This window comes from Carassius carassius, chromosome 37, assembly GCF_963082965.1.
Source record: "Carassius carassius chromosome 37, fCarCar2.1, whole genome shotgun sequence".
Taxonomy (NCBI): domain Eukaryota; kingdom Metazoa; phylum Chordata; class Actinopteri; order Cypriniformes; family Cyprinidae; genus Carassius; species Carassius carassius.
In genome coordinates, this window is record NC_081791.1 from 17,741,818 (window position 1) to 17,768,866 (window position 27,049).

A 27,049-nucleotide genomic window follows, 5' to 3' on the forward strand; every position below is an offset into this window, starting at 1 on the left:
ATAAAATGAACTGCAAGACTAAACTGAACTGAATGGTTGGCAAATCATAAATCATTTGTGAATATGGATATACATTTCCAGTCCTGTTTTTTTTAATGCTCTGAGAACAACCAACAAGGCTTTAATCATTAAAATATACAAAAAGTGTAACACTGTACCAACACCGTAGGAATGTAGCATGTAGCTCTTATCTAAACGTAAACAAGCAAAATGCCAGAGACCTGTAGACAGAGCACTGGAGGCTAGATTTCATCTGCAGTAAACACTGTCGGCTGTGGCTGTGATGCTGGAGGAGATGACTGGGTTCTGCTGTGGGCTGAATCATGATCCCAAGTGTCTCTGGGCTTTGCTGGCAACATTGTGTTCCTTTGCCTACACTGTAATAAGAAAAATAGTTAAATAGCAGGTGTGGTTGTTAGAATTTTCCCATAAAAATATGTTGACAGTGTTTCAGGGATTATGGGAATCATTTCAGTGGCTGGCATATTTGATAGAATTCATAACTTGCACATAACTTTTAAACGTTTGGAATAATGAGCACCAAATGAGCACTAAATCAGAATAATAATGATGTTTGAAGGATTGTAATGACTGCAGAAAAATCAGCTTTGCCATCACAGGAATAAATTACATTTTAAAATTTATTCTAAAACAAAACAATTCTTTTACAATATTATTTGTAGAATTTTGCATATATGACCTTGGACCACAGTCTTAAGTCACGGGTATCATCACACATTTTAGCAATTTTTGTAGCAATAGCCAACAATACATTGTGTGGGTTAAAATTATTGATTTTTCTTTTATGCCAAAAATCATTAGGATAATAACTAAGGATCATGTTCCATGAGGATATTTTGTAAATTTTCTACCGTAAATATATTAAAATTTTATTTCTGATTAGTAATATGCATTGCTAAGGACTTTATTTGGACACTTTTAAAGGGGATTGTCTAAATATTTGAAAATAAAGATTTTTTCACCCTCAGATTCCAGATTTGAAAATAGTTGTATCTTGACCAAATATCGTCCTATATTGTCCATTCACCAATGGAAAGCTTATTTATTCAGCTTTCAGGTGATGTAAGTTATTTGCTGTATTTTTGAACATACTTGTACTGTTTTCAACGAAATTAAATTCATTTTCACAAAACATCATCTTTATAGTATTTTATAGGAAAATTGCATATATTACCCCAATAAGTTTAATATAACTTTTCATTCTTGTGGTGTACAGCACCCAATCATTTACATTTGCTAGTGCCTTTACTAAGTTTCACAATAAGAATATACTATGTGAATCTGTGTATGTCCAGCTTCCCAGAGGTGGTGCATATATAATCAGTGAATATCATATTTAATAGGCCTAGTGTTTGTGCAGCTGGGAGAATTCAGCATCGATTTCCAGAAAGTTCAAGAATGGGTCTTTCAGCTGATTTCCTCCATTACGATCCTTGTTTAAAACAGAAACAGTTCATATGAAATCAAAACTCTTTGTCATAAGAGAGTATATATTTCAATGTCATTTAGAACAGAATAGCGTGTACCATTGCTGTTTTCTTCCTGTGTGTGTGCGAGACTTGATCTCTTCCACAGACTCCAGGCTGAATGTCCCCGGTGACGTCAGCTGACTGTTTTGGCTGTACTAGGCGCTCCGGACACAGCGCGCGCTGCTGCTGCTGCTGCTGTAAAAAATGCTACTCTCTGTGCCGCCAAGGATAGGAATCAACCCATACAACGGCTATCCCAGCAGAACCAGTAAAAAGGTAAATCCCTTTTCGTATGTGGTGGCGTCAGCTGGTCGGGACGGCGGAAAACGCTGATTTCTGTCGGTTATCTCTTGTGTGTGTAACTGCATGAGTGTGAGCTGCAGTGTCCTTGAAAGTGGAACCATAAAAATACTGAAGTGTATCATCGCGCGATCGTGCCGGGTTTTCCTCCGCTGTGGAGTGTGGAGTATATTTAAAAAGTAGGCATCTTAATGTAGATTCATCTGAGAATTCAAAGACAGTACGAACTTGCGGTCCGAAATGTTCACGGACAGCTTCTTATTTATGGGGACTCGATGCTTGTGGATTGTTTGAAGTAAATCAGAATAGAGGACTGTTATTTGGGATTCATGAGGAAAATTGCTTGATGGGGAAAAAAGAAAATTAGTTAAAGCAAGTTTTACGTTGAGTCATTCGCCCCACCCCTATAAATCCCACTACTATGACTGGAAACATTTAGGTTTCGGATTGACTTTGCAGAGACAGAAAGTCAATGAACATGACATAGGATGCCTTTGATTCACGGGCTATTAATTTTCGGAGAGACAAAGGTCAGAAGAGAGAATAAAAGGTTAATTTGTTCATTTGATGTTGGTTACTTTCAGAGATAAACTAATAAAAGTGAAAAAGTTTAAAAAAAAGTGACATGACATTCAGCCAAGTATGGTGACCCATACTCAGAATTCGTGCTCTGCATTTAACCCATCCGAAGTGCACAAACACAGAGCAGTGAACACACACACACAGACACACACACACTGTGAACACACACCCAGAGCAGTGGGCCGCCATTTATGCTGCGGCGCCCGGGGAGCAGTTGGGGGTTCGATGCCTTGCTCAAGGGCACCTAAGTCGTGGTATTGAGGGTGGAGAGAGAACTGTACATGCACTCCCCCCACCCACAATTCCTGCCGGCCCGAGACTCGAACTCACAACCTTTCGATTGCGAGTCCAACTCTCTAACCATTAGGCCACGACTTACCCTAGAAAAGAGTACAGGTGTGACCTCGGCATCTTGGACAAATTTGCCCATTGGCCTGTGACCATCATATCCTTCTAACAATTCCCATATTTACTGATTGGGTTCATCACTTTGCCTCTTCTCCACTCCTCTTCACTTAAGAATGAATTGCTGTTGAGTTTGGGTATGCAAATGTATGCAAATATTAGCTACATAAAGTAAGTTACTTTACCTGTGAACATTGTGTTCCTGTTGAACCCACAGTGATATAGTGGTGTTATTGTGTACTACTAATCTAATAAATCTCTACCTGACATGACATTAATACTGCACTGACATGCACTTAAAGTTGTCAACCATATTTTTTTAACATCATGATAAATCAGGTGCGCTTTTTCGCAAGTTTATTCAAAGCACTCTGTCTTTATCATCTGCAATCTTCAATGCCCTTACAAAAAGTTCATCATAATAGACTGAAATAAAATGACTGTTAACGTGTTGACCGTTTTATAAATTATTGCCCGATAACTTATAAAATACTAGATAAAGGGAAGCCGTTTCTGACACTGACATTGAGTATGATGGTCTGTCTACTCATTAACAGTTTCACAAGCATACACCCTGTTATCTGATCCAGCTTGGCTTTCTAAATGTTATTTCAGCTTCACGCCCATACTCACGAAATAATCCAGAAACAATGCAAAGATTCAAGCAGACTGGGTTGCTGATTTCATTTTACCTTTCATTTTATGAAGAAATAAGAGAAGACCACAGCTATTCACTGAGATTCACAGTTGCATGTTTAACCACATTCATTGACCTCATTTTCCTTTTGTTATTAGAGCTAACCATGGACTCGATTTTTACAAAACCAACTACTTACTTATAAGTGCTGCTCTAGAAAGCATTGAGTTGCCTGATAGCAGAGCCTCCATCAGCCCTGCCGCTGAGGTGGCAGGTGTCCGAGCCCATGGGGCATCTTTTCTCAATAACTCGCACAGCGGGCGAGTGCTGGGGGAGGAAGTGTAGGTAGTAGCATAAAAGGAAGTAAGCTGAGTTGGGCAGGTGGGCATCATGTCCCTTGGTCATAATAAGGACATGTTTGTCATTACTGAAAGGTTGTATATTGCCATGGAATGGAGATATTATGGCATGTATCACCCCAGGGATGGCAGTGAATAAGGTGTTTTTGGAAGCAGTTTTGGGCAGAATTGAATTCAGGGCATCTGTTTTTAATGAAAAAAATAACCTGGTGATGTCAGGTTGCACTTCCACCTGCTGGAACGGACTGGATGAAAAAGTATTCAGTGGGTTTAAGTAGGGCCACTGGCCAAAAGCCCAGAGGCGGCCCTGTCTGTTGAGTATGATGGCTGTTGTATGATGGCTTCCAATGGAAGTCCAAAGGAGGAATGACAAGTCCAGTTTGGACAACTTCAGGTTTCACTTGAAATATGTTGGACAAGTCTTGACTGTAGTGTTTTGTGAAGCTGAGGCAGCACTCTATATGGATTTTTAGTTGCTGTAGTTATGTAAAAATTTAAAGGGAGAATGTCAGGTGTGGATAAAACTACAGAACAGTATTTCTGCAGTGACTCTCAATAGCCGGGTTTCCATCCAAAGTTGCAAGTTTAACTTATGCGCAAAACTGGTATATCACATGAAACATTTGCGAACAAGCATTGTTTCCATCCAACAAGTCAAAGAGAACAAAATTATTAAAGGTCCCGTTCTTCCTGATCCCATGTTTTAAACTTTAGTTAGTGTGTAATGTTGTTGTTAGAGTATAAATAATAGCTGTAAAATTCTAAAGCTCAAAGTTCAATGCCAAGCAAGATATTTTATTTAACAGAATTCGCCTACAAAAAACGACCCGTTTGAACTACATCCCTCTAGTTCCTGCAGTAATGACGTCACTAGAACCGTTTTTTGACTCACCGCCCACATGAATTCACAAAAAGTGGTCTTGTTGCGCTCCGACAGAGAATTAGGAAGAGTTGCGTTTGGAGAGTGTGTTTGTCGCCATGTCGTCGAAACGCTGTTATTTTCATCTCGGAGTCCAATCACCTTTGTTTGGCTTCCCAGGGACGCTGTACTTGGAGATTAATGGTTACAATTTATGTTTAACTTGGTTCCCGAAAATTATAATCCACGTGTAAAACTATGTGCAGCACATTTTGCTGAGGACAGCTTGCTGAGGACAACTTCCTCATTCTCAATCAGTTTAATGCCGGATTCGCACAAAGATTATTCTTGAAAGATGGAGCAGTTCCCTCTTTGTCTGGAGAAGGCCATAATATATGGACCACAACCGGTAAGTGTATTTTATTATTTAAGTTGGTGTGTTTAACAGTTTCTGTAACTTATTACACAAAGGGCAACGCTGTTTAGCTTTGTTAACTAGATGTTAGGGCTGTGCAAAAAAACGAATGCGATTTTCATGCGCATCTCGTCAGTAAAAACGCTCCTGTGACTATATGTACATCTCCAGCACATGCTCCTGCCCACTTGCTTCTCAAAACTAGTCCAATCGTGTTTCCAGGAGAGCAGCCTGTGTTGTGTCGAATCACAACAGAGGAACCGCTGGCCCAATCAGAACTCATTACGTGTTTCTGAAGGAGGGACTTTATAGAACAAGGAAGACATCAGCCTGGTTTTATGACAGTGAAAACAGCGGTATACAGATAGGTGAATTGTGTGAAAAATACTGTGTTTTTTTACACGCGAAACATGAACACATGTTATATTGCACACTGTAAACACAATCAAAGCTCCAAAAAAGTGTAAAAAACGGGACCTTTAAATGCCCACCTCAAGTGAGCGTAAAAACTTTTTGTGAATTAAGGGTTTTTTATTCAGAATTTGGCATTTATGTCACTTGTTTCTCATGCGCTACTTCAAAATGTGCATTAAAATAGGGTAATTGGAATCATAGTTAATGAGTGGGCCAGGAGGAAGATGAACCAACTATGTGTGAGAGTAAAGGTATATTTATATAAAGAATGGAATGAGAAGCCGAACCAAAAGCACTCTCATTTGCATGCTTATATTGTAGGTCATTTTGACCCATTATGATTTTTGAGTTGCTAAAAGTATGATTTTATTCTTGAAATTTACAACGTGATTGCAAAGTGTTGACATTCCACTGTTTTGTGGAGTGTTTGCTTGCAGAATTTCTATTATGATGTTTATATTATTATTATTATGTTGGCAGTTGCGCAGACCTGAAATAAAATAATTATTTGGTTTATTTTGTTATGTCAGGTTCTCTGCCACTTTTTAATATAAGTAATGTGTGGGAAGCATTAATGTTTATAATGTTTTGCTTTTACCAATTTTTAAATATATACTGTGATTTAAATCTTAATGAATCTAAAGTCAGGATCAATCTGACCCAGACCATAATGATTTTTAACCCTAAATGCAAGATAATAATTCTAGCAATGCAACTTCGCATGTTTTAATGTAAGATATGCAGAGTTGGGGATAACGCGTTTCTGTAATCTAATTACTTTTTTCTGTAATCTAATTACTTTTAACGCAGTAAAGTAATGCGTTACATTTTCAATTTATGTAATTTGATTACAGTTCTTGTACTACAGATGCTTCCGAAATGAGCTTGAATCTTTCTTTGTATACAGAGGTAATGTGGAGATTTGGAGACTGAATTGCAGATAGCGCACCCTATTTGTTTTCTTTATTTTACACACACACACAAATGTTTTGTAGATTTTGGGAGTGTAGGCTATAAAAATAATAGGCTACTTATGTATTTTTTCAGTCAATATTAAATGAATAAAATACCGTATTTTTCGGACTATAAGACCCACCAGAGTATAAGTCACATCAGTCCAAAAATACGTCATGATGAGGAAAAAAACATATATATAAGTCGCACTGGACTATAAGTCGCATTTATTTAGAACCAAAAACCAAGAGAAAACATTACCGTCTACAGTCATGATAGGGCGCTATATGTTTTCAGGGGTAGACTACAGGAGCACTGAGCAGCATAGAGCGCCCTCTCGCGGCTGAAGACGGTAATGTTTTCTCTTGGTTCATGTCAAATTAATTTTGATAAATAAGTCGCACCTGACTATAAGTCGCAGGACTAACCAAACTATGAAAAAAAGTACGTCTTATAGTCTGGAAAATACGGTAACTAGTTTCTCTGGTTTGATAACTTGAAAAGTAAAGTAAACTTGAAAGTAAAGTAATTAGTAATCTGATTACTTTTTAAATGCAGTAATCAGTAATGTAATCAAATTACAATTTTAAAGAAGTAATTAGTAATTTGTAGTGGATTACTTTTTTTGAGTTACTTACCCAACACTGAAGATATGTATCTGATAATAATTTTTTTTATTCTTGGTGTGAATAAGCTCTGCAGAAAATGTAATTTGAAACATTATTTCCACAGCCTGTGTGCCTACAAGTTATCAGGGGACGTTAACTTTATCAGAATTTCAGGATGGTGAGAGTGTGCAGCCACTGGTCTCTAATTTCCTCCTTAAGTGCCCCAAACTTAGGCTTCCTAAGCCCTGCAGGTCTGCTAAGCACTGCTGCACTGACTCACCCAACTGCTGTCAGCTCTGGCAGAATAAAATCCACTGGAGAATGGCTCTGTGGGGCGGCAAAATGTTGCAAATCACTTTACACATTATGAATATTTGAAGCTCATTAGAGTCTTCTAAATATTCTGTGACCTTTCAGGTAATGAAAAACACCCTTTTTATGCAAATCACTCAGTTTTGGAATATACAGTTGAGAGCTTTGAGATGTACAGTATAGAAAGGAACAATGAGAGCCGACTGTGGATACTAAAAGAGATTATTATGCTTCAAAAACATCAAACCCAGTATATGCCAGTTGCATAATATTAACAAAGCTCAACAATATGTTTAAAAAAAACACATATTCACTGGTCCAAAAACAAAATAACTAATATTTCTTTCTAAATATTTAAATATAAAAAATATATTATTAAAATATTCAGATATTAAAATATGTATTAAATTATATACATAAATAAAAAATACATTCTTGAAATATTAATATAATTCATATTAGTATTGCCTATACTTATAGTTTAAGTTTCAACACTGGAAAATGAAAGTATATGATGCAAAACCATATTCAAGAATAGATTAATGTACTAATTAAAAACACTAAACTGCAAACTTTGACTTAACATTTGTAAATTGTAACATTGTATGGTTTTCTTCAGATTATATGATTCTACAGAAATATTTGAATCACTCAGTAATGCATGCTGAAGATTCCTTTCTGTTGGAACCACTACAGAAATGTGTGTTCACTCACATGCACTTACTTCCAAATTCTCCTTCAAGGGGACGGATCACTGCTGAAAGACACAGTTTTGAAAACCAAGCAGCCTAGAAGAAGAGTCATTCCCCTCCTTCCTGCACTCTTGGCAGGGATGCAGATTGCTCAGAGATAAATGACTTGGAATTCCTGGAATTCCTGTCTCAAACATTGTGCGTGGATCCTGGTTTACTGGCTGTGGCTACGCTTTTTTCTTTCTCTTAATTTTCTACTAAGAGTTATAGTTTGACATTTTTGATTAGCCAAAAGATATACAGACAGAGAATCTCAGAAAATACCTGACCAAGATTAAATCCTAACTTGAAAAGGGTGGAGAACTGAGCAACTGAGGGATTTTTTTCTGCTGTTCCCCTCCTCCTCAACTTTAATCCAGTGAACGATGCTTGAGTGAAAAATTGCATATGTCTCAAGAAACACCATATATGTGATTTAGAAACCAAAGCTCTTTATATTTCTCTGAGGACATTGGACTGAGGGACAAAGTATTCTGAAGAATATTTTATCAAATAATATTGTCTCAATATTCTCATGCAAATATTTTATTAACAAATCCTTTTTGCATTATGCATTGTATTATTAGGCAAACACAGTCTGACTCTAACATAAATCTAATCTAAACTATTTCTCACCCCACAGAGAAGTTTGAATAACTACACCTTAAAAATAATCAAAATGTTATTGCATTGTGGCCCAGATATCTATATATGATTTGGTATATTATGTATTTTTAGAATTGATTACATTGGAATTATTAAATTGAGTTACAAATATTTGACTGCGATCACAAAATATAAATAATATTTTTTAAATAATAAATAAAAATGTTTTTGTAAAAATAGTAATATTGTTTTAGAAATTATATTCATATATTCTAAAAATATTCATATAAAAATGTAAACGATCAAAATCTAGATTCTAATACAATTTTTAAAACCAGTGTAATTTGACTAACTACACACTAAAAATACTGAACATTATTGCATCGACCCAGACATCTATATATGATATGGTATTTTATTATATATTATTTATTTTCAGAAATTGAAAATGAAAAAATAATCATAAATGCCCCTTTAACTTTGTTTTATTCTTTTTTTTTAAAAAACAAAATGATTGCCATTGTCCATATAGCTCTTTTATATAGCAAGTTATTTACACTTGCTTTGGAAGTCTGCATTATGTCCTGGTAGGTCATTAAACATCCATATTCCCAGCAAAACCAAAAGCGTGCATCACAATATTGTAACCTATGCAGGTTGGAATGATAGACAGACCATTTATTTTCATCCACAGTCACACCTGGTACCAGCTCTTTAGAGCCAGATCACTGCTAACCCTTCAGAGCTGCGTTCTGCCTCCTGTGACCTCTATTTCTGCAAGCCTTCCCAAGAGCCTGCCCTAGTGGCACTGCAATGGAGTAATCAGGAGAGGTGCAAACCCCGCCAGGCTCTCATTACCACACTGCGCATATCTATGGAAATGAAGAGGCGGACTAAAGCCGGTTCCACTGCAGTGCTGTCCTCAAGTGCAAATAAGGGAGGACTCTCAGGTTTCAAGGGCAGGTTTGCTGGTATTGAGTAGATGTTGACAAGGATTTGTTCTGCATTGAGATACATTGAGCACAATCTGAAGTAAACAGAGCAGTGAGGATGGTCGTGATGCATGATGCATACTGTCAGTGGGGTTGTGGACTCTGAGGAATGCCTTCACCTAATATATCACATGAACAAGAATTAAAGCTGCAGGTTTAACAGATGTACGCGAATGGGATTTGTTTGTGTAGAGTCCATATGGGTCATGAGAAGTCGTGAGGAGAACACAAGGCACGCAAACTTAGTTAATCAGAACTTAAAATACATAGCTAGCTACTTTTTATTCCCAGAATGCAAGCATATAGTGACCAATTCTACAATTGCACATATGTTTGTAATATTGCTTGTCTTGTCAATTTAAAGTACATTTAATGTGCACACTGAATAAACAAAAATTGGCGTTTAAACAATTTCCACTCAATTTGAAAGGAAATGGCAAGTAACTAGGACATTTTATTCCAAATTTAATTTTGAAGTAGAAAGATTGAAGTAGTAGCTTTTTTCTTGTAAAACAAGCTCCAATAGTCTGTTTTATTTACAACTTTGAAAACACCTTTTTGCATAGTTTGGGAACACAATTTTCTGTGGAATGGAGCTAAACCTGACAAAACCTTCCTTATATTTCTATAATATTTCCTTTCAAACGTTTAGGGTTGGTAAGGTTTAATTAATGTTTTTGAAAGAAGTCTCTTATTCACACCAAGGCTGCATTTATTTGATTAAAAAATACTGTAAAAATATTGTGAAATATTATCACCATTTAAAATAACATGTCTATTTGAATACATTTCAAAGTGTAATAATTTATTCCTGTGATGACTAAGCTGAATTTTCAGCAGCCATTCTTCAATGTCGTTGATGTTGAAAACAGTTTTGCTACTTAAGATTGTTTATATAAACGGTGATGCATTTTATTCTCAGGATTCTTGGATGAACAGAAAATGCAAAAGCAGCATCTAAAATCTTTTGTAACATTATAGTTGTATCTCTCTCTCTTTATACATTACACACATATACATATATATATATATATATATATATATATATATATATATATATATATATATATATATATATATATATAAGCTAAACATAAAGATTTAAAAATAAATGCACATAAGCACTTTATAGAAACACATTTTTAGTTAAGTGAAAATTGGAAAACGGCATGATTCAAACAACACCTCTATCTGGATTGATGTCATAGGGAGGTTTGTTATTTTTAACATGTAGTGTTTGTGTGGGGAAAACTGGTGTAGTTAGGTGTGCGGCTCTGCTTGACCTTGAACAGCGTTTCAGGGCAGATGGGCTTAGTGGGGGGCAGTGGTTCAGTCATCTGTTTTCCCATGCAGAGGCAGAGTTAGCCGAGTAGAGCAGTCCTAATGAGACAGTGCTTTCTGATTTCACCCAGCACATGAGAGGGATTAGCTCTCAACGCTAACAAGCTCAGATCTCAATTAGACAGGCTTCTATAACTAAGTTCAACCGGCTCAAAGTCAAGAGCCCTATATATGACATAACATTAGTACAAGCACTTCTGGATGTGCCCTGCTCCTCTTTTTCCAACAATCTCAGCCAAACCAATGAACTAGTAGAATTTATTAAACCGAGCCATTGTTCCCTGGCTGATTTGATTTCACAGGCTTGGCTAATTAAATACTTCATCCTCGTCTGCCCCTCTGACTGATGAGGAGTTAATTAGAAAACTAACAGAACCTCTCAGGAGAGGGAAAGCCCCAGGCTTTGGACACAACAACAATCACAGGCATTTTCTGTCTCAAAATCTGCTTGTTATTGTATCTGAAATCGCATACTTCCCTATATAGGAGGCAATAAACTGTATGTGAAAAGAACAGTATGTCTGATTTAGTAGGTGAAAAGTATTCGGATGACTACTATTTTGGACAAAGTGTGCATCAGATGGACACTTTACAGGACTTTAGGCGTTGTTAATGGCAGTGAGGTGACACAACTGATGCTAATAGGTCAGATGATAATGACAATGTATCATTCAAACAACACATACTTGTTTAACGGTCACAACATAATTATTTATTCAAAAGATGTACCTAAGTACCTGAAGAGTATGAGATTTAGGACACAGCCAGTTACTGTTTCAATGATCCAGTCAAAATGACTTCTAAGTTCGTTTGAAGGGAATTAACAGCAAATAATGTATAACATTTGGTTCAGTTTTTCCACACAAAGATTTTGGATGGCTTCAAGAAGACTATATTTAGAATATAGCACACAACTATTTTTAATGGTCGGTTTTTGTTAATTTTTGTTTCGTTGTAGCATGGAAATATCCCTTTCTGTTCCATGGAGAGAAAAAAAAACAGAACATGGGTTTGAAATGACATCAGGGTCAGTAATAATTACACAATTTCTTAGTGAACTAATTTTTAAAGGTTATATTCATGTTGCAGCAGCATCGTTTTGATATTTGAGTGTTTTGCTCTGCGTGTGGCAAGACTTCCACATAAATCAAGAGCGCATTTCCAAGGAAAATTAAAGGAAAGCTCTTAGGAATTTTAATCTAATATCAATGTATTGTCTCTCGTCTTATCTCTGTTTTCACAGCAGGCGTATGCGTCCTCCACCCAGCAGATGGCGCCGCCCAGTCCCAACACCACCACCAGCAGCAGTAATGGAAGCAGTGGAGACCACCTGAGCAAAACCAACCTGTACATCCGTGGTCTCCATCCAGGAACCACAGACCAGGACCTGGTCAAGCTCTGTCAACCGTGAGTGTCCTTGTTTCACATGGAAATGAATTTAGGATTAGAAATGGCGGAGACAAGTAAAGTCAGGTTCATCATCAGCAGTTGGAGAAGGTGTGTAATAAGAGCAGAAAATGCATTAAAAAACAGGAGTGTGTGGGAGAGAAAATCTCAGACTTTGAGCGTCCTGATTTGACCCTTTATGATGAGGTTAGAAATGCACTGCTGGCTGATAATTCACTTTCATTTCAACATGAAGTGTTTTTGGATAAGCCTATACAGAATCTTGATTTAGTGGACGTCGTGTAAATCACACATTTCTATTCATGAGACTTTTTCGATATTTTATAACATTTTTGGTATGACGCCTGAGGGGTGCTCGTTCTTCATCTTGGTATTGGTTCTCATTCCGTGTGTTTTTGTTGGTACATCGGGAATTCATCTTTTGAAATAAATCTCATATCACTTTGTCATAATCAGATCTGTGCTTTCATGTTAGAAGATGTTTTGGTGGAATGTTATGACAAATTCAACAGAGCTCTTTATTGATAACCGACTGCAGTGTTTCCAACAGCTAGGCACGACGGTTCCCCCTCCCCGCTCTTTCCCTGCACTTCCTTTTTAGGGTTGATAAAAGTAAGGAAGAGAGAGATTTTGGCTTCGGCTTCTCCCACCTAGATCTCCCCAAAAAATATATTTTAGGTTTAAAAATAGTTGTTTTCATCTAATTCTCTAACCTGTTAACAACACTTTCGTTCATTTCTATTTGACTTTGTGTTTTAGAGGTTTGATTTGATTTCCTTCATCAGTAAGTCAATTTAAAATGGCTTGATTTTAGTTTTCCAGAGTTTATAAATCTATAACTGCAATGCAGTGGTAACTGTTGATTACTAGTGGTTACTATTAAAAAATGTATTTAATTCATTTAAAAAAGCTAATATATATATATATTAGTTTATATAAACATATATATATATATATATATATATATATATATATATATATATATATATATATATATATATATATATATATATATATATATATATGTTATAATAAAAAACACTAATTGCAAATCTAAATGTATTAGCTTATAATGTTTATATTTTAAATTAGTATATTTAATTAAAGTGAACAACTCAATGTCTTTGATGCCCAGTTTGATGTCATTTATTTTGGCCAATACAACTGTGATGTGTTTTCTTAAGCTTCATTGAAATATATATTCCATTTTTGGACAAACTGCTCATATATTTAAGATGGCGTAGAAAGAACATGCACATAGAAATAAAATACTGGAGATCGAGGCCCTCTCTGGAAGAAACGGCTGAGATGAGGCTGCCCAGCCCTACAGGAAACTCTGAGCCCAGGGGGAAAGGGTAAAACAAACAAGGGCAACAGCTGGGAGGCAGAGGAGACGAAAAGTTGTTGGTGATGGGGGTGGGGAGAAGCTGTGAGAGAGAACGAGAGATTTGGGGGAGTGTGAGAAAGAGAGGCTGAGAGAGCGAAAGATAAGAGCCAGTGATGCGCGGGTCAATGTATAAACAACCCGCACCCGACCGATGTTTTCAACTAACCCGCCCGCAACTCGGACTGCAAAAAAAGAAAAAGAAAATATTGTACCCAACCCGCTTCCTGACCCGCATTTCTTAATAGTAGTAAATGCATCGCCCCTTTATATTAATTTAATTACTTAAATAGACTATAGCCTGCAGCAAAATAAGCGTTATGACCGCACACATAAGGCTTGCCACAAAGAACCGGTTAAAGTAATGATTATGAATGTGTTTAAATTAGCAAGGAGACATTTAATTGTTTAGTAATAAACTGGTGTTTTCTGTGTCACTGCAAAGATGAAGTTGACGATGCGGACTCGCCATGAACACCAGAGAGAAATGCACATTTCATATAGATTACATAATCAGAGAGTAGCCTATTTATTTTGGACTTAATATTTTCATTTAAAAGTAGACATTTCAAGCTTTCTGTAATATATTACCTATATTTCTTTTTAAACCCACCGACTAAAAGATTAAGACACTACCTGTCCCAAAATATCACCCAAAGTTTCTACAGCTTTTTTCTTAGCCATTTCAGAATCTGGAAAGATTACTGGGGCTAACTTACTGCAGTCAGTCGAGCGATATATATGTCTGTGATGTACGGCATGATAAATGCTCGTCACTTCTGCTGCCCAAACTTTGTCAGCCTGTGGGTCATTTGGTTTATTGTAAAACGATTGAACTGATTTGCATGTTTCTTGATGATGTGCTTTTTTTCTGTGGTACTCACATGCACCATGTCGCTTCACGTCGTATTCTCCTCCATGTCCCACTGAAAAACTGCTTTTGCATAAAATGCAAAAAGCTCTCTCTGCTTTGCCATCTACTGGTCTTAACCAAGAGTAGGCTATGTAGCGGTCCATTCGCTTTTAAAAGTGCATCTTCTCTTTTTCGTGGCCACAGCTGCCTAACCCGACCGAACAGCGTGCGCTCTCCAATTTGAGATTGTTGAGGAGGCGTTCGTGCACCAGTCAACAGTTTGATTGACGTACGACTCAGCCTATCGACTAACGCTTTTATTGCTCTCCTCTGAACTATTGGACATAAGTTAACAGTACGCCTATGGACGTATCCGTGTATTTATTAGGCAGGGTCGAATGAAAAAGCGGGACAGATGCTCAATTTGCGTGAGGTAGGACAAAGGGTAAAATTGCTGTACAGTACAACAAAGCGGGACAGGTGGTCACTCTATTCAAGCAAGTTATTCAGCCAATAAAGTGTATGCCTATGTATTTCTCAATTGTGTCTAGTACTATATAAATTACAAAGGTAATTCAAATGACCCAATCGGATAAACCCGTGCATCACTGATAAGTGTCAAATATATCAGGTGTTTCTTAGCAAAGAAGCTGTCTGCGGGGGAGATGTTTGCTCAAGTAATTCCTGTTACCTTTATAGAAAGCGAGAGAGCAGATCACAAAGCAAATGGTTTCAGAACTCTACAGCTTCTTTTACAAAGTCAATGCTGTGGATATCTCAAGCAAGAACAGTGAAAAAACGATTTCTGATATATTTAAGGATTATCACAAGCAAGAGTGCTGTTGTTCTCAATATCAGCACTTCAGACCAACAGCCGAGAATGCAAATGCGAGAATGATATTTCTTTAATATACAAGAAAACTTCGACAGGGTCAATATGAGTACTAGTTTTTTTTTTTTTTTGCTACACTAATATCTGCAGCTCATCTCATATAGTGCTTGACCATGACTCTGGGTTGGATCTCACACAAGACTAACTGTCCGTCCACCCCTGGGCTGCACTGATAGTGACATCAGGGAAAAACAAAACTAGATGCAAATAATAAAATGCAATTAACCATGCAGTCATGAATATTTAGGATGGAAAAATAAATAGGCTTACAGTATGTTGTGGCTTGATTGAACGAAATAGCCGCAGACACCAGAGAAGTGCTAAATCATGGTATTATGTATGACATTTTTTTTCTTTTTTATGTTGTTGTTGTTACATTTGTACAATAAACAATTTTGGCAGTACATTGGGTTGCCATCTGTTCTGTTTTTTATGTTTTTATAAAAACATACGGTAGACCGATATATTTGACTTAGAGATTGAAGATGTCTTGTGAAATTCAAAACTTTTAAAAGCATGTCTCAAAACACCTGTGTTTTGTTCCATTCCTCGTCCTGCATTAACTACTTTTAAAGGTCAAATGAATAAAAAACAAACTACTGTGATTTTCCAATATTACTTTAATCTATACTATAATTATTGCATTATATAGGTTTAGTTGAGCTGTGAACATCAGTGTGAGGTTGTGTGTGCAGGCAGTAGGACCCAGGTGAGGAGTGCGGTGGAGGGCATTGTAGGTTGATTGTTGTGGATCTCAGCCAGAGCTGTGCTGGGCTGACGAGGAGAACTCTCAGGTTACACTTCAAGCACATGCCTGGATCGAGAAAACCTTCCTCCCCCTCACCATCCCTCAAACACCTGCAAGCCTCCAGTAATCCACAGTCGTGTACACAAACCTACAGCTCTACAGCTGTATCATGCTGTGCAAATCCCTTTTCCCATGCAAGGCAGCATGAACATGGTATGGAATCCATTATTCAAAGAGCATTACCATTTGATCAGGGCTTCTCCTCCATGCCGGCACCCTCATGAAGATTTAATGCAAATGATTTCTGGAAATGGGGGCCCATTGAGTGGCACATTGTGAACGGGGCAGTGCTGGTGCCCTTCATTTATGGGGTTTTGTGCCTCCTCTGGCTTCGATTACTTTGGCTCTTTCAAACTGTGTTTGACCTCATAAAATATCAGATAAACATCAAGTCTTATGAGTTTGGATTGATTTATCATTATTAAGCTGCTTAAAAGCTGTTTAAGGTGTTTATCTGTTCAATTAACCCAAATGTTTCTTTTTGTGTTTTGTATTGCACAGCTATGGAAAAATAGTGTCTACTAAGGCCATTCTTGACAAGACCACCAACAAGTGTAAAGGTAAGATGTGCTGTAGAATTTCATATTTAATGGAATAGTTCACCAAAAATGTAAGATAAAGTGAAACTTTAAATAATTCGCTTTTCTGTTTCTTAAATTGAGATGAGCCGTCAAACTCCAAAAATGACAGACAAAAAAAAAAAAAACTGTAAACATGCAGATTGTTGTATCATAAAAATATTCCATACAATGTCTGCTCAATATTCCAAATATTATGAAAAATAATATTTTTTTAAAGACAGAAAATCTTGCGAAAGCTGTGGTCGCCATTCACATTTATTGTAGCGAAAAGAGCAGCTTGGATATTCTTCTAAACATCTCCTTTTAAATTTTTTTTTTATTAAAATTTTTTATTATTTTTATTATAACTTTTTTGGTGATTGTCATATTATTTTATGACAGTTATTATTTATAAATAAATATTTTAAGTTTGATATTTTCAATAAAACCTTTATCCAGTACTTTATTTTTTTCTATTAAATATTAATTCTGTAAATATTAATTTAATCAAATTATTCATTTTATTTTTAATCTTACATATTTTATGTAATATTACTGTTATTTTATACTGATATTAAATATTAATATTTATTTGATTAATAATATATTTTACAAAATAATATAAATCATTACAAAATGAAAAATCCAAATAAAATGATTTTCCTATCAAAACTCACATTACTGCAGTGGGTCATTTTTGTATATAGAAGAGCATCTTGGACATCCTCTAAACATCTGCTTTTGCGCTTCACGGAAGAAAGAAAGTGATACATGTTTTGAAAGACATTGTGAGTGAACTGTTCCTTTTAACCCGTGAGCGCTCTTTAAATATACTTCATCTATTTTATCTCTAGCAAATGTGTGCTGATGTACCAGGAATGAGATTGGTATTGCATAACCCTACATCTGTCAAGTGGACCAATGCTGTTACATTTGTGTCTTTGTGTGTAAGAGTGTATAGCTAACTTGGTCTGATAGCTCTTTTCTCATGCAGGAGAGACTACCAGTGTGAGCTAAGGTGCAGAGGAGTGATAGGGAACGCTATTGGCTTAACAACTAAACTCTAAGCAGTGATCACTGATCCTCTCTCTGTGTGTGTGTGTGTGTGTGTGTGTCCAGGCTATGGCTTTGTGGATTTCGACAGTCCGGCCTCTGCACAGAAAGCAGTGACTGCACTAAAGACCAGTGGAGTTCAGGCTCAGATGGCAAAGGTAAGAGACAGAGGAACTAAACACCCTGTCCCTTAACGGCTCTTACTTGCTGTGAACCTTGTATGCCACATTGAAAAGGCTTCAAACGAATTCTAAACACTAGCATTACTATTATTACTATAGCTCATACATACTTCATTTTGGGATTTGAACAAACCCCTAAACCAAAGTATTCAACATTGGCGCAGATTTCATACAGCATGATGAGGAAATGTATGATATTACTTTCCTCACTGATTTTCAGCTAGTAGACAATAAAATTGACAAAAAAATTTCATGAATTTAGACTAAAGAAGCTGACTTTAGCAACAACAATTTAATTGTTGTTGCCCAAAACGAATTATATTTTATGTTTAACTACCAAAGAGACATCAAAGCCAGCGACACATATCAGAAGGTCTAGCCGAGGTGAGGCTGCTCTCGGCGGATACATGAGGACTGAGTTCTCGCTGGTCGCGTGGAGCTCACCGTCTCAGAAATCGACAAAACACATTTTTAATTAGGCGCTGTCTTTATGAAAATGATCAGAATAAACGGTGGTTGAAATCACAACGCTGCGTGAACTCAACCAATCAGGATGTTTAGCTCCCAAGTCCCGCCCCCGAAAGTTCCGGAATTTTGAAAAAGTACTACCTCGCCAGCAGGGACTTTCTGAGGGACATTTTTTCACCCGGAACTTTATTTAGTTCCTGGTTCCTAGGGTGGAACACACCGGCTGCATCCAAAAAACTGAAAAATGCTGCCTTCGAAGGACGCATTCCAAGGTCGTAAGGCATCAAGGCACGTCCGAATTCAGTGTTAGCTTCACTTCCTGTCTCCTGAGATGCCTTATTCTGGCCGATTTTTGAAGGCAGCATAGATGTATCCTTTGCTGCCTTTGATATCCCACAATCCTGTGCATTACATTATTCGAGAGTTTGAAAGTTGAAAGTTGCAGTCGGTGGTCAGTTTGTGTGTAAATGTATGTTTCTGATCAGCAAATCAATATAGCAGTAATTAAATATCCACTTAGTTATCACCAAAGCTCTCTATATTTTGCTGTAGATCATTAAACCGTTACTCTGCCTCAGAAGCCTGTCCAAAATCAGTTTCATGAGGTTCCTTCGTCCAAAAACGCTGCCTGCAAAGTCATTGCCTGAAACGGCAGCGAGGCAGCAAGTCACCTGCCTGAGTTTTCGGATGCAGCCACTGAGTACCAACCCAAAGTCCCTAGTTCCTGGGTAAAGTTCCTGCTGTGGAAACGCGGCTTAATATGCTGATCTGGTACTCAAGAAACATTTCTTATTATTATCAATGTTGAAAACAGTTGTTGCTTAATATTTGTTGTGGAAACCGTAATACATTTTTCTGTATTAATATAAAGTTCAAAAGAACAGCATTTATTTGAAATATGAATCTTTCATAACATTGTTTTTTTTTCTCTTGACTTATATTGTATAACTGATTCAATGAGAAACTATCTGATGTTGAAAGTAAATGCCACCAATCACTGATTATTTTAGCACACTTGGGCTGTCTGTGGGTGTTGAGCTGTGAAAATGGAGCTGGTGTCTGCACTAGACTCATGGAGGTCTGCCACTGAGAGCAGTTCAAAGTGCGTGCCTGAGGAGTATTTGTCCCGCCGCTGCTCCTGCGTGGTGCTCCAGCTCTACAAAGAGCCTGTGTGTTTTCTCTCTCACCCATGGCTGAGTCACTGTCTGAGCAGCTTGGCTGGTAGTGCTGCACACCCTCCCTGTGGTGGCCCTGCTGGCCAGCTCTTCTCCTGTCCTAAATTTATGATGAATATTTGGGTTAATCTCACAAAAAAATGTCCAGATCATATTTTACAGCAAAATAAAATAATTAAATAATGACTTTACATTTTCAATAAATAAAACTTATTTTTATTTGTAATATTATTCTATAATTATTATTATTAAGATTTTTTGTGTTGTTTGGGGGGGGCTGTAATATTATTTCCATGATTATTAATTATTCATGAACATAATAATTTTAAGTTCAACTTATATTTAGTTATATTTTATTTTAATTATTATTATTTTATTTAAATTAAGATTTGTTTAACTGCAAAATTATTTAAATTAAAATGGTTTTATTGTTATATTTTATTTGATTTTAATGTTACTAAAATGACAATTATTATTCCCGAAAAGCAATTACTGTAACAAATCAAGATTAAAATATGATTTTGCTCAAAAAAATCACATTCACAATTGCCATTACACTTATATACATATTATATTATACATTTTATATTTATATATATATATATATTAGGGGTGTAACGGTATGCAAAAATCACGGTTCGGTAAGTACCTCGGTTTTAAAGTCACGGTTCGGTTCATTTTCGGTACAGTAAGGTAAAGAATTGTAAACATTAAACTGCAGGTTGTTTATTACTATAAACTTTTTTAAACACTTTTTAATAAAATATAATTATATATATATATATATATATATATATATATATATATATATATATATATATATATATATATATATATAATAAAAAAAGAATAAGAAATAAAACACTGCTGCAAAGTTCTCCACTAAATAAAATACTCTGTCTCAAACCAATATCACATAATAAAATATACCTATGTTTCGCACACAAAATATTGCATTCGATCATTCGGTACACACGTGCACCGTACCGAAAGCCCTGTACCGAAACGGTCCGGTACGAATACACGAACCGTTACACCCCTAATATATATATATATACATACACACAGTACATGAAAAATGAATGTCTATTATATCTGTATAAGAAGTATACATATACAGTAATGACAAGCTAGTATTTTTGATACAGTTTTTTATTTAAATCATTAAGGGACTACAAAAAATAAGCATGTTATTAATTTATTTGCATTACAGTAATAGCACTGATATATTTTTGCATTGCAGTATAAGAGAAATTATTGTGCCTAAAATGTGCAAACAAATGTATGTCACAATAAAAAAGTGCAACAAAAAACAGGATTCAATTAAATTATTTTCTCTTTAATTTTGCAGTAAATGTGACCTGAACATATTCTTGAAAGATTTTGTGAGATTTGCCTTTTTAATCTGTAGATCAGCATAAAAAGGGCAACCCCTCCACACAAGAACATTACGAAGCACCCGTCTTAATTACATTATATATATTATATTTAAGAGTCTGTTGAGGCAATTGTCGTGGATTTTTCTCGTCCCATTCACTCTCTGGAAAAATTAGATCAATAAAAAAATCACCTTCATCGCAAGACACTGCAATTAGAAATTCATTATTCATGGTGATGAGATGAACTGGTAATGCATTTACAGCTCATGTTTTAATCTCATCTGCACACCAAAGTGAAGAATATGCAAATCAGCAGTGGGTGAATTGGAGGTTTGCTGTCTTGCAGCATCTTTACTGTCTTTCTGATTTGTTTAGACAAGTTAACACACAACTCTTGCTTCAATGATAATGAACTAAATTAATTTGAGCCGTATAATATGATTAGGGGTTTTGAGATCCTAAGATAAAACCTTCTGCTCATGCCTCTTGCAGGAATTGGGTAATCTATAGAAGACATGCAAGCACAGGTTTGTGTATCTATTAATTTGAGGTTAGAAAGGTGTCACTTTGTACTCTATGCATATTTGCTGTCATCCCTGCAGCTTCAAATGAAGCTAATTAGGTGTTTATATGGTAATGAGCTGACTCAGTACTGGCCTTGAAAACGGTCATTTTGACAAATTTCACTAAAAAACATGTTGAGGTTTAAAACTCCATTATAATTATGCAAAGGTAAGAGACAAATATGGCGAAAAATTAGCTTCTGTTTTCACTGGTGGCCAAAAGTTGGAAATAATTTAAGAGTTCTTAATTTTTGAGAGAAGTCTCTTATGCTCACCAAGGCTGCATTTATTTGCAGAAATTATGACAGAATTGCTATTTTTGGACAAATTAATTCTTTAAGTTGAAAATATTAATCAATCTCATGAAAGTGTGTATAAATAGTACGCCAAATAAAAAAAAAAACGTGTGGTATTGATACGCAAAAAACGATTTTGGTGTGTATATGCTACGCAATGGGCAGGATTAGGGTTGTGGGGTAGATGCGTATCATATGTACATGAAAACTGCATATTATATGCACCGTACACCGAACACGTGCATATCATATGCATGCCAAAGTCCATTTTTGTGAATAAATACCACAAGTGTTTGTTTTTACTTGGCGTATTATTTATACGCACTTTCACAAGGGCTCTATATTTATTGTTTTCCTTTCAGTTTTCTTTTAGTTTTATTAGTTTCTTTTTGTTTTTTGCTTTGCTTACACACACACACACACACACAAATAAAAATATAGTTCCAATTACTGAAAATAATTTAACAGTTTACAATAGAGATGATTTCCTATTCAATGTTTAACACATTTGTTTCTCTCTTCTCGATGCAGCAACAAGAACAGGACCCCACCAATCTGTACATGTCTAATCTGCCTCTGTCTATGGATGAGCAGGAGCTAGAGAGCATGCTCAAGCCCTTCAGCCAGGTCATCTCCACACGCATCTTACGCGACGCAAACGGCACCAGCCGCGGGGTTGGTTTCGCCAGGTACGCCTGACCAGCTCTCATACATAGAACCTGACATTATCATCATATTATCATCACAATATTCCATTAATAATGCATTTGCAATTACTCTATGTCAGGATGGAATCGACTGAAAAATGTGAGGCTATCATTCAACATTTCAACGGCAAATACATCAAGACTCCTCCCGGAGTTCCAGGTACTACATTTGTTTTTGTTTTTCATATTGACCAGATGGTTATGACAAATAAATAATGAGTGATATGTTTTCATGAAGTGTCTACAGAACCCTTGCTGTGTAAATTTGCGGATGGGGGACAGAAAAAACGTCAGAATCAGGGGAAATATCACCAGAATGGGCGGCAGTGGCAGAGAGAGGGCGAGACTGTGAGAGATCTGCTTTTTTTTTTTTTCATGTTGATTTCAATCACAAGTTTTAATTCAACTGTCACTCTCTCGTTCTCTCACACATACAGGGCGGGATGACGCTAACATATGACCCTACTCCTGCTTTACAAAATGGGTGGGTTCAGAAATTATTACTCGAGAAATGTTGTACATTGTGCTTTTAATTATGACGCTGCATGGCTACAGCGCTTTCTTAAAAAACAGATGTGTTTGTCGCCCCCTGCAGGTTTTACTCTCCTTCCTACAGCATCGCTCCTAACAGAATTATCGCTCAGACTTCTCTCTCTCCCTACATGCACTCACCTGTATCCACCTACCAGGTACAGAGAAGCCATTTGTTTAGCAAGAGTCATACTACTGCTCAATATTTCAACTCTTTTGAACATGTACAGTTATTATATATGAGGAATTTAAGTTCTTGTTTATGGACAAATCTTGACATTCTTTCTAGCTTATTAGGTTTAAATAGATCTGAATCATATAGAGTAGCAACACAAATCGAAGTTTAAAATGTGTCTCGTTTTGATGTCAGGTACACAATCCCTCCTGGATACATCACCAGTCTTACCTCATGCAGCCCGCTGTAAGTTGCAGTAAAAGCACTGCTCTTTTTCCTAAAGCACTTTTGCTCGTCTAACTTTCTTTCTTTTCTGTGCGCAGGGTACCGTCCTCACGCCCACAGTGGACAACACCATGACCATCCATCCCACTACTATAATAGGGCCTCTCACACAGCAGCTCAGCCATCTAACCCTGGGCAGCACAGGCACGGTACGTCCCCCACAGATCCCACAGAAAATTCATTACAAATGTCTTGAAACAAATAATGTCTTAGTCTAATATTTTACGACTGGCAGTAAATTAGTTTTTAGTTTTTTCTATTTGTCTATTCTATTTAGTTTTGGTTTTCATTGTTAATTTTATTTGTATTTTTTGTTTTGTTTTCTAGTTTCACATTATTACATTTTTATTTTAGTTTCAGTATTTTGGGGCTACCAGAATTCATATGCTAACTGTTAGCATTTTAAATACTTAACTGCCTTTCATTTCTGGTGACAGGTTTTATAATATTACCATGTATCAAAAATGTGTAATTGTATTTGAATTTTATTGCAATTATATTTTATCTTATGTTTTGGTGTCATGAAAATGTCAGTTTGGTTTCAGTTTTTAATATTTGTGTTAGTTTTAGGGCTGCACGATATAAGAATATAAATTCAATATTGCAAAATATGCAGTGCAAATAAGAACAGTTGGACAGATTTAGGTTTGAAAATGAAAAGAAATTGAGACATAACTGTTAGCATTGTATTTTTACAGTGTACTATAAAATATACAAAAACAGTGATTATAGGGACTATGAAAATTAAATTAATTAAATTAAATTAAATTATATATTTGTATTTTTTCCCCGAATTGTTCAGCCTAAAAGAATGATTCACACTCAAAAAATTCTCAAATTAAAATTTTATTATCAAAATGTTATTTTGTATGCAGACCCAACTTTATTTCAAATCATCCCAATCATTAAAGAATGATTGATTCCAAAATCCAAATCTAGCTATTAAAATCATCCGCTGAAAATTCCATAATTTTTTCATTGTGCAATATACATCACAGAAGAACAAATGATTCCTGTCAGTTTTTAACAATATCGTGCAGCCCTAGTTTTGATAGAAATTGTTATATATGGAATTACAAGAATTATGAATAACCATATGAGCAAGAAGTTCATCCGTCTAGTATATTTGTCTAATGTACACTATATCTGTGAATATCACACATTTGTCAACATGTGTCCATATGTCCTCAGTATATGCCTGCAAACACAGCTATGCAAGGGACCTACATACCACAATATGCCCAAGTGCCTCCTTCAAGCGTTACAGCCGAGGTACCAAACCCTTGCATGCTGAATTATTCCTAGTGTTTCAAAGCCTGATTGACTGTGATGTGTTGTCAGTAATGTTGACCTCATGCCACTGCAGGAAAATAGCGTCCAACAGCAGCAGGTTGCCATAGAGACACCCACAGACCACACAACATACTCCTACCAGCATGGCAAGTGAAGAGGAGGCGGGCTACTTCCTGTTGCTTCGGAAATCTTGTGGTCTGTAATAGAAAAGATATCTTGAAAACAACATTCATCCATAAGAAAATATGTTCATGATGTTGTATTGGCATATCTTCTGTATCCAAAAAATGATCAAATCAGTTCTTCTGAACTAGATGGATGAGTAACTCATGTTATAAGCTTCTTTTCCTCCTCTAATATCTATCTTTCTCTTATTTTAGTACATTCATAGGAGTGATGGAGGATACTGAAACCCCTCTCTTGACATAAAAACAAACGGACATTGTGAAAAGGAACTGAGAAGCGTGTCTCTTTCCAATGGAAGAATGCAGACATTTTTGTGACTTTATTTTTTTTTTCTTGGAGAAGGCCAACCGATAATGAAGCTAAACCTATTTTAGTAAATGAAAGTCTTGGAGGGAGAAAGCTATGACTACAAGACGTCATAAAAGTTCACAAAAAGCAAAGTAAGCTTTTTTTTTTAAACACAAAGACTCACATGCACACACACACACTCCAACACACTCCAACACACTTTGAGAAATATTTTTCTGCAACTTTATTTTCTAAAACGTTCTGCAAAGCCAGAATGAAACAACTATGATGTTACAGCACCATGTGTCGTTTTAAATTGATTGAATCTTTTTGTAAAATTCTTCAAAGATTTTGTTCACTGCTTTTGAACTGTCTGCTGCAAAAGGAATTTTGTACATAAAAAAACTGTTTTTGCAAAGATCTTGCTGCATTTTTCTTGAATATCGATTTAAGGAAATCCTGAGGAACCTGCTGAAACCAGCAGCTAAGTTGTTTTGATAGATCTGCAGAAAAATGTGCTGTATCGAAGAGCGTACTAAATGCACTCATTGTTTAGAGCAAGTTGGTCTAGACAAGACAAGACTGAATTCAGAAACCAAGACCTCATATCCCCACACAAAATAGTCATTTTTTATCTCTTCCAAAATGCTGCTTTATCTTGTAAGTTAGGTTATGCTCTGTTTATATGTTGAGATTTATTTTTGTATTTGAAGATCATTGTTTTAAAGAAAATTTCAAAGAGAAGCTATTTGGATGATAAACAATTTTGTATGGCTTTGTTTTCATGTCTATAGTTTTGTCTTGCCTCTTCATACATATGGATTATGTCTTTTCTTTTACGCATTGGCAATGTAATGAAAACCAAGAGAGTTTTTCCCTTATTAGTGGAGCACTCCCTCAGTTTCCTTCCTTCTGAGATAAAAGATTCTGAGACTCGAATAGTGATTATTTGTGTTGTGCTCTGTGCATAATATAAATCCAACATGCTGAAATGTAGCCTACATGTAAATTCGCTGAGCAAGACAACAGTTCAGTGATGTATGAAATTAAATTGAATACTATAATCTAAAAGGTATTAGGATAAAGAAGGATTATACGGTCTCGTTAGCGATGTCTCTTCAGAAACAATTAATAGGACTTATATCACATGCCACATAATCAAACTAAGTGTTACAATTTTGTGATTGAGTTCGAAACCACATCGACGTAGAGAAGGCGAGGTCGCGTTTAGTCTGATTCAAGAACACGAGCGATTCACGTGGTTCAAATTATCGAATCAAAAACCTACAGCGCAAATCTATGAGCCGGTTCTTTTAAGAATATTTTAAACAAAATTACCGGTTTTTAATAGGGCTGTATTGTATTTTTTACAGCATATATATATATATATAATATAAACAAACAAATTAATATATACCGAGTGCACTCAAATTAAGATGTAGTCTTATTTAGCGAATCATGGCACGAATCGATTCAAACTTCTAACAAAATAGTTATTGGTAGCAATCAGTCTACACGGTATTGTTTACAATTTTATCAGAAAGAATTTCGTATTTAAG

At 36.0% G+C, this 27,049-nt stretch overlaps 1 protein-coding gene across 1 annotated transcript; it reads left to right on the forward strand.

The window, feature by feature from the left end:
* The first annotated feature begins 1,577 nt into the window (after positions 1 to 1,577).
* Positions 1,578 to 25,911, forward strand: rbms2b (RNA binding motif, single stranded interacting protein 2b). Its single transcript, XM_059527928.1, has 14 exons — positions 1,578 to 1,766; positions 12,249 to 12,412; positions 16,851 to 16,909; positions 18,029 to 18,120; positions 22,557 to 22,714; positions 22,813 to 22,892; positions 22,971 to 23,080; positions 23,170 to 23,216; positions 23,328 to 23,421; positions 23,634 to 23,684; positions 23,762 to 23,872; positions 24,915 to 24,995; positions 25,090 to 25,211; positions 25,397 to 25,911. The coding sequence occupies exons 1-13, from the start codon at positions 1,695 to 1,697 to the stop codon at positions 25,168 to 25,170; spliced, it is 1,200 nt and encodes a 399-aa protein (XP_059383911.1). The 5' UTR covers positions 1,578 to 1,694; the 3' UTR covers positions 25,171 to 25,211; positions 25,397 to 25,911.
* Positions 25,912 to 27,049: the final 1,138 nt, after the last annotated feature.

Excerpts from the sequence above, each read along its gene's own strand:
- rbms2b (XM_059527928.1), top strand. The coding sequence starts at position 1,695 with ATGCTACTCTCTGTGCCGCCAAGGATAGGAATCAACCCATACAACGGC. Across the intron at positions 23,685-23,761 it reads CTTACCTCATGCAGCCCGCT|GGTACCGTCCTCACGCCCAC; the intron begins GTAAGTTGCAGT and ends TTCTGTGCGCAG. Across the intron at positions 24,996-25,089 it reads CTTCAAGCGTTACAGCCGAG|GAAAATAGCGTCCAACAGCA; the intron begins GTACCAAACCCT and ends ATGCCACTGCAG.